General features: G+C 40.2%; 1 protein-coding gene across 2 annotated transcripts in view; it reads right to left on the bottom strand.

Moving 5' to 3' along the window:
- Positions 1–4,891: 4,891 nt before the first annotated feature.
- The window catches only part of nsg2 (neuronal vesicle trafficking associated 2), a 46,111-nt gene continuing 42,297 nt past the window's right edge, over positions 4,892–8,705 (bottom strand). For both annotated transcript variants that reach the window (XM_040032144.1, XM_040032143.1), the window contains exon 5: positions 4,892–6,338. In XM_040032144.1, the coding sequence (XP_039888078.1) occupies positions 6,144–6,338 (195 nt within the window). In that variant the 3' untranslated portion in view covers positions 4,892–6,143. The remainder of the gene's footprint in view (positions 6,339–8,705) is intronic.

The raw sequence follows: 8,705 nt of genomic DNA, 5'->3' as shown, positions 1-8,705 counted from the left end.
AATTAGAAATCCAGTATCTCAAATTATTCAAATGTTTTACTTTTAGTTTGAGCAAATTACTATTTACATAGTGTAAATACCAGCTGAGTATCTTTCAGTCTAGTTCAGTTCATGGAACCACAATCACAAGGAAGGCTGCTGATTTTACAGATAATCGACAGCCTACAAAAACAGGATAATCCACAAAATCCCATTGCTGAAAAGGCTGGTTGTTCACAGAGTGCAGTAATGGAAAGTTGAATGAAAGGACAGAGTCTAATAGAAAAAATATGCACAAGAAACAAGGATGAGAGCCACCTTTTGAGAGGATTCTCAAGAAAAGTCCATCCAAAAACTTGGCATCAGTGGATCAAGAGCCACCACTCACACATGCCCCCTTCAACTGTTGCATTCTTAATATAAAGCCACTCCTGAACCGGAGACAACGTCAGAGACGTCTTACCTGGTGTAAGCAGAAAAAGAAGCGGAGACTTTCTCAGCGATTCGAAGTCGTCCTTTTAGATGAAAGTAAAATTTGCATTTCATTTCGAAATCAAGGTCCTCGAGTCTGAAGGACGAGTGGAGAGGCAGAGACTCGAAGCTGTCTGACCTTTGATCACCACGGCAGACTGAAATGAATTCTTTCTTTTTCTTTATAGATTCATTTCACTCGCCGGCATGTTACATTCTGAGGGCGATTCTCCATTTCATCTATTCTTTTAGGACCCGGTGTCTTATTTTTTTTAAAGCGTATAAGGATTTATAAACTGTGAATTATGCAAACCTACGGCAGTAGAGTAAAAGAATAAAATTTCAAATTTATTGGCTTGACTGAAATACAACCCAGGGAGAGGTTGTTAAAATACTGTCACAGCAAATACTTAACTCTAAGTCAATGAAAATAATGAATGTCTCTTGGGGATACAGAGACGCAAAAAAAGTATCTAACTTACTTTCTGTAAAAACACATCCTGCTTCTCCCTAAAGATGCAGTAAGCGACAGATCAACCTTAAAGGCTGAATAGAAAGCTGTCAACATCTGCCAGAGTGCAGCTTTGATGAAACTCCGCGCTGCTACTCCCCCACCATTTACCTGACTTTTCTCCTCCTCTTGCAATTCCCCGTGGTTCTGTTCCCCCTCCTCTACTATTTTTCTCATTCCCTTCCTTCTGTTTTCCTCCTCCACTTCTAAGGGACAACTGCTGAGAGGCAGCCTTTCTGTGACAGCAGGGGAGGCGGCTGATGGGAGAGATGGAGGTGTGGGGAAAATTACACAGATGGCCGGATGTGTGTGCGACTTTTTGATCGTCGGTATCTTTGAACAACATTTAAAAACAACAATGAACATTTTTGTTAGAGATTTTTTAAAATGAGACAGTTTGGAATAAATTCTGCAAGTACAACTTACGTGTGTTAATAATAATTTCAAAAATATGTGTGCGTCTTTGTTCTGCCTGTTCCAGAGGCTGTAATGTGTAATGTGAAAAGGCAAGCAGCAGCTATTCGAATATATAACGAGTCTGGGCAGTGCTTTACAAACAGATATTCAGCACAGGCACTGAGGTTTCTTAGTTTTGCAAGAGGGGATAGACTTGCGGCTTGATTTCTAGAAGTCCGGCAGACACCTGAGACCCCCATTTGTTTGTTGATGCTCTTTAAATATGTTTTTTCTTAAACCCCTGGCAAAGACAGCAGTGGCAGTAGGGCTTAAGAGCAAATTTGAGCTCAGTTATCTGGTTAGCTGCTTCATACATAGCCTGCCATTCTGTTTAGTTTTGTCCAGCAAAGTGAGCGCATTAGACCTCTTCAACAAATCAGTGTTCTGGCAGAAAAGTAATGCAACTCTGGATAGAAATAAATAAAAAATTGCATAAGCTCATCGAAATGGTGCCATGCAGAATGTATGCCATCATCAAAGCAAAAAAGTGATCCAACAAAATATGTCGGTTTGATTTCTTTTTTATGGCTGGGAAATACATGTAACTACATCCTTTGATTTTTCAACCCAATATTATCAGCCAGAAGCTCTCTGCATACTTCCAGCTGTTTTAAATGTGAGAAAAAGAGTCTATTTTTTTTACTATAATGTATCCAATGACAGTAGTTGAGCTGATCTGTATAGTGGATACAGATCCACTGTATTCAGTGAAGTTCAGTGTCTCTCTTCTCTGTGCTGAAGGACAACAAGATGATCATATTTGAGTCTGCGGTGCAGATGTCAGTTTTATTTTCCCATGCATTGCAGTTTGTAAGTTACTCATTTATGACCTCCTGTCTCTTTTTTTACCCCCTCCTTCTATAAGAAGGTTGTGGATTTTAAACCTCTGTATGTTGGGCGTCTTTCATTTGGATCCTGTTTCTTATGAACGATCAGAGCGAAGCTTGATTTTTATCAGCATCAGTTATAACAGACAATTTCTCTCTTCGCAAAAAATATGACCTGTCTCATCTATCATTTCTTTGTAACACCAACATCCTGTACCACGGGAAGATGAATTGTAGATATTTGCTGTTACAATAGAAAAGCAAGAGATATTATTAAGAACCATTTATTCCCATATCTCGATGCCAGCTGCTCATTTTAAAATAATCAGGACCACAAGGCTTGAAATTAATGATCTAGGAAAGTTTGATAGGCAGCAAACGTATCTGAGCTCATGTCAGCAAGGTTTACAGTTCTTCAAATGTTCTTGTAACAGTGACAAAAGATCATCAGCCCCTTAGGCTTTCTGTATTTTCTCTTTGTGTTTACCCTTGTCAGTTACTTCTTCTTTTCCGACTTGCTTAGTCATTCAGAGGCGTACCTTGGTCTAGTCCCTGACCCTTGTTGATCTGTGAAGGAAACAGATTGCCACTTACTGTCTCTTGGACACGTTAGGTCATCAGCTGCTCCTCTTCACTTAACCCTTCAATTTATAACATGTCAGGGTTGTGTAAGCACGGCATAAAAGAACATCTGTCCATGCGTATGTCTGAGTCAGTACTGCTGTGTTGCTGATTCCCCTCCCTTTTATCAGTTTCTTTTCGTTTCCTGGTTGTTCGTTCTTCATCCTATTGTTCTGTTTGTTTTGTTCTGTTTTGTGTTGGATTATTTCATGATTCTGTTACCTCCCTCTTTCTTTCTGTGTGAGCGACAGTGATACCTGCAAACCATTTAATTAAGTTCCATTTGTTTTCATCTGGAAACGGGTGGCTGTTCTTTTATTTATTGACTTCGAAAAAGATGCAAAACAAAAAACGCTGCGTGTTGGACTGTGAGGAGTCGTGTTAATCTGTTATTTTGACCGGCAGCACGCACATGCACACTGGGCAATTCTTTACATACACAGATATGTTTTCAGTTTAACAGGAGGATTAAGAAAGGTTGAATTATCAGTTTCTTTAGATCAACAAGCAGTGTTGTGTTTGGCAGTATGTCTGTGTACTCTTTGCATTATAAGTTATGTAGTGTGAACACAGGACAAAGAAGGACCTGTGACCTGCGTTGTAAAGAGCTTCATTTTTCGCTCTAAATGGGAAAATGTCCAATTTTAATCTTGGTCTTCAAAAATCAAGAGGAAACACTTTGCATTATTAATGATGGTATAAAATGGTTGACTCGTGATTTAGAATAAAAGTAACCTCCCTGTAACTAAGGAAAATCTGTGGTTGCTAGGTGACTGCATTGAATATTTTGGGATTCAGCGACTGACTGCAAGCAGCTCTGCCATTCAACTGGTCACCCAGAGGTTAAGCGTGCAACACCCTCAACCTCTGGGCGACCACTATCGATTTCACAGGTCAGCTGGTGACAGGAAACCTGTCGCCACAAAACAACTAACACTGACAGCAATCACTCTCAGAATGATTTGCAAATAATCGCTGTCTAATTTAAAACCAGACTGCCCCCAAGAGCGCCACTCCTCTGACACATCTCTTTGCAATAGAGGACTGATTGCCAATTGGTTGTATTCTGCTTATAGTCCCTGTTGATTTGCTTCCCCCTGCATAAGCTGCCTTTATAGGTTAAAAGTATCAGTATAGGCAATATTGGTCCTGTATTTACTTGGTATCCCACAGCACTACCAACAACAGTAATTAATTCCTGTTATGCTAATGGAGTTTTCTCAAACTTTTACTCGCATGCCTTCCTTGCAAAGAAAGTTCATATCCCCGCACCCCACAACTCTTAACAAAAATGAGAAATTAATTTAAGTGACAGTCGGCACTTGTTTATTTCCTCTAAATAAATTACATTTATTCCACTTCCCTTCACAAACCACCCTTTTTCTCCCTGGGCATCAACATGGTCCAATGGCAAGTTTCTCCTCTTACATAATGAACCATGGCCCCTGCATGATTTGCATCATCAAATGAACCCAGTGCTATTTGAAGTATTGAAACTTCATGGATATTTTAAACACCAAATGTATTATTTCTTTGTTTATTCTGCTTTAAATCCTACATAGCTGTCTTTTCGTCTTATGGTGCTTTCTTTGCTCTCAAAAAGCTGTTGAATTCACGACCATTTTCACTCTGCACAAGTGATAAACAGCTGACAGATTCATTAGAATACACATTTCCAATTAGGACAGTCAGCTATTCATGTCACTGAAATGCCTTATCTGCCATTTACAAAACTATAGAGACATCTAATATATCCAGTAGTTATTATTAATACAGGTATTTTTTTCCTAGTAATTTTATTTTACTGTCAATCACAGGTGCTCATTATTATTGCAGACAAATTTGCCCCACAGCTCTGGAAACTTTACCAACGTGGTTTGAATCCGAGTATGTACATCTCAATAACATAACATGGTGCAAAAAAGCCGTCGCTCTCTTTCACGATGCTCTGCCTCGGGCCCACATTAGACGCCGTGTGAGCGCTAAAGAGACGCGGCGGTGAGCGGGACTGACAGACACACTCGGCACAGGTCACAGCTTGTTTTATTTTGAATTCGAACCAAGAGAAGAGGGACAAGGATGCACACGGATAAATTACACCAGGTATCGCTACATATCAACTAACAACATCACAACATCTCATTAAAGCGCTCTTGACAACAGATCCAACATTACCAAATTGAAAAAAAAATAATAATAATAAGAGTGCAGGAGGAGAACTCGGCTGCAGCTGAAGCCCATCCATAAACAGAACAATACACAGTGGCAAATAAAGAGTTTTGGCAAGAGACAGTTGTATGCACAATATCTTGTTTCCCATCTGCAACATTGTGTTTAATGAAGCTACAAGACTGGCAACTGAAGCAATATGTAGTTCACATAAAGGAATTGTAAGACTAATTTAAAAAAAAGGAGAAGAAGAAAAACTCCCTAAAGCTACTACAATGCATACACACAAACTAGCCTGAATGCACATCTTTATGTACAGCTTAGCTCACTGCGGGATCTCAGGATTTAAAATGTATGGCACATCACATTTAAAATGTTCTTCTTCTTGTGTATGAGCGATTAAACAGCAATGAAGGGGGGGGGGAAAGTCGTTCGGTCAAGTCAGAACTGACGCGGGCCTTGGCCTCAGACAGGCCAGCTGAAGCTTTGACACATTTTGGGCGATATGCCTGTGTAGTTTTTGACAGGTATGCCTGAGGTTGCCTAGTCTGCACAAAAAAAGCTAGAAAGAAGAGGGGCTGAGAATGACTATACAGTAACTACAGTATACACACTGGGGAAAATATGACTTCAAACTTCAGAGACTCGCACAAAGAAGCGTGAATCTCAGTGTCAACTCGTGCCTTCGTACAAAGAGTTACCTGGTAATCACATACAAAACATCCATAGATTACAGTAAAAAATAAATAATCATGATAGTCAATGAATAATCATTTTGAGGAAGGGAGTAAACAAGATAACAAGAGAGCAGACTGCAGGTGGATGTGGGTGTACGTCAGCAGATGATGATAACCTCAACAGAGTAAGAGATCGGATGCCCCTCGATAAGAATGAGCACATAAAAGAGCAGACAAGTTAATCTGAATACAAATGTGCTTGTGGGGTTTAATGTCTGCATGCACGATTTCACTCTATATATGTACTCTTGTGTGAATCTGTCTCTTTTGTCTACAAGTCTAAATATTCACTGACATGTTGTCGGCCTGTGTCTGCATGTACGTCTTCATGTCTGCATGTGTGTCTTTACATCCTTTAACCATTCAGCTAACTCAGTGGCCCTCACCGCCACTCGGGGGTTTGGCGTCGCGCCCTCCTGACCCTCCAGGCAGCCAGGGGGAGACAGAGTGCGAGGTGGTCTGCTTGGCCATGCTGTAGTGGCTGATCACTGTATAGAAACGGCCCCTGGAGTTGGCATCCTGGGCAGCGTAGTAGGCCTCAAGAGAGGCTGGGATACACCGCTTGTGCTGTAGGGGGAACAACAGTGAGGTTGGTGTGATTTAGCAGGAGAGTAACATGCTAATTAAAAACTCTACTGAATCATTTACAGAGTTAAAGCAATGAAACCTGAAGGAAAACATTAAAATCCCAACTTCAATTACAATCCAGGCAAAATGTGTTTATACCACATTTATTAAGTTTTTACACTGATTGTATACTTAGCATTGGCCACATCAGAAATATTCAAAGATAACACTACATCAAGGAAAAGCAGGTACGGTGCTGCTACTGTACTATAATCACTTGTGCTCCAGTTCTGACAGAGACTAGAAACAGAGATGTCCCATTTTAGCTTCTAGCATATTAGCGTTAAATCCTTCTGCTCACAAGCAAAGGTTTTAAATAACCAGGTCCAGTAAAGACCTCATAGTCCCATTTTATCCTAATAGCACATTCTAAACGAGCTGACAGCTCTGCCTCCCAATCTAAAAGTGGACCCGACTCCCAGTTTGGGTCTGGGAGACAGCTCTGCTTTTAAGACAAGACTTAAAGCTTTCCTCTTAAAGCTTATAGCTAGTTGTTTAACTCTGGTTTTCTCTCGGAGTGTGTATCTTTTGTCCCAGGAGCTTGGAAAGAAAAGCATCTGGACTTCTTTAAGTTACTTGAAGCCGTTTCACCTCTCATCTGAGAAGCTTTTTCAGTTCTAAGGGCAATTGGTGGAGAGTCCCAGATTTTAAGCCCTATGGGAGGGTCCCCAAGAGGGTCATGGACCTCCTATTGATCCTCTACCTAATCACACTAACCAAGGTGTGAAAATGGGTATGGGACAGAGAAGACAGGTGGTTTGAAAGAGGAGTGAAAGAAGCCATCTATGTCCACTGTGAACGACCCTCCTTGAACAGAGGCGGTGGTTTACAACACCAACTGTCTGCCATCTAAAATCCAGTTTTGAGATCCCTTTCCAGACGCCTTAACGCCCACTCACACCCTGGGCCAATTGACCTCAGGAAATCACATGATAGGGTGGGGCTCAATGGGTTCAGCCGAAAATTTGGCTGATTGTGACCTACACCCGTTTTCACACCTTGGCTTGACCCTCTTGGGGACACTCCCATAGGGTTTAAAATCTGGGACTCTTCACCAGTTGCTCTTAGAACTGAAGAAGCTTCTTGGATGAGATGTGAAATGTCTTCAAGCAACTTAAAGAAATCCAGACACTTTTCTTTCCAAGCCCCTTAGACAATATACACAACTTTCTCCCCACAAATTTTAATTATACTCTTCTCTATTTGTACTAAGTGTGTGCAGAAGAGACAGAAAAAAAGATTAATAATATTGCCACAACATAAATCTTCTGGTGGCATTTGACATAATACAATCAGGATGTTATGAAAGGATGAGAAACCCACTGTAATATATAATAAGATAATTATAATAAGGTAATTATCTCATGTTTTCTAATACTTTTTGTTAGAACACTGAACACACACAGTAATATTGTCTCTTATTAGGTAAGTCACAGTGAAATTGTGTGTACTCTGTCACATTAATGATTTTTTAGTTACCACATTACCTCATCGAAATACCTTATTTATTAAGCAGTTACCTTTTTACATTTTCTATGTAAATAACTGTATGTTTGCTCTGTTATCTGATGGTGTAGCCGACCAGCTACAGCTTTCATTATACATTGTAAAATGTCAATAAAAGGCTTCTATTTCTGATTCTAATATTAGTTGTAATAAGGAGGTAAAGTCAGAAGACACAAGAAGACGCCTAAAGCTCTGCATAAGATTTATAGGTCAGTGTGCTCCAGTGTGTACCCATTTAAAGCCTCACATAGTTGTGCTGTGTGTGGCACACTGTGTGAGCAGGCGTGTCTTTCTATTGACACCTTTCCACCTTGTGAATGTGGATGTGACACTGCTAATAATACCTGAGCAGACTGCAGTCAGAGCCCCTGCAGAGGTTGTGGGCCTCAAACTAGATTTATTCCACCTTAAAGACTACATCTGTCTAGAGACACAGACTTGCAAGGTGACCTCTTACAAGGTAGAGTAAAACTTATAAGTAGAGGGCAGTAGAAATCAGCAGAAAAGAGGCTGTCTGTATCCATACACTGTAAAACCTAAAACAGACTGTTGCATAAGGACATCAGTGTGAAACATTTTCTTTTACGACCTCAGCCGTAATGATCAGGAGTCAGTCATAATGTGGTAATTACCATAAAATATTCAGCATGTCTGATTTTTCTAATTTTCATCTAATTGTCAACCAAGCTATTAACATATGATAGAGGACTAAATTAAGTGTCTTTTTGGCTTCTGTGTCAAAGAATAAAAGCAGAAAATTACACCGGTCATAACAAAATCATTGACGCCATTGATGGATTA

This window comes from Simochromis diagramma, unplaced genomic scaffold, assembly GCF_900408965.1.
Source record: "Simochromis diagramma unplaced genomic scaffold, fSimDia1.1 OVJJ01000216.1, whole genome shotgun sequence".
NCBI lineage: Eukaryota > Metazoa > Chordata > Actinopteri > Cichliformes > Cichlidae > Simochromis > Simochromis diagramma.
The sequence above is the reverse complement of the archived record's forward strand: the minus strand, read 5'-3'. Positions and strand labels throughout refer to the sequence as shown.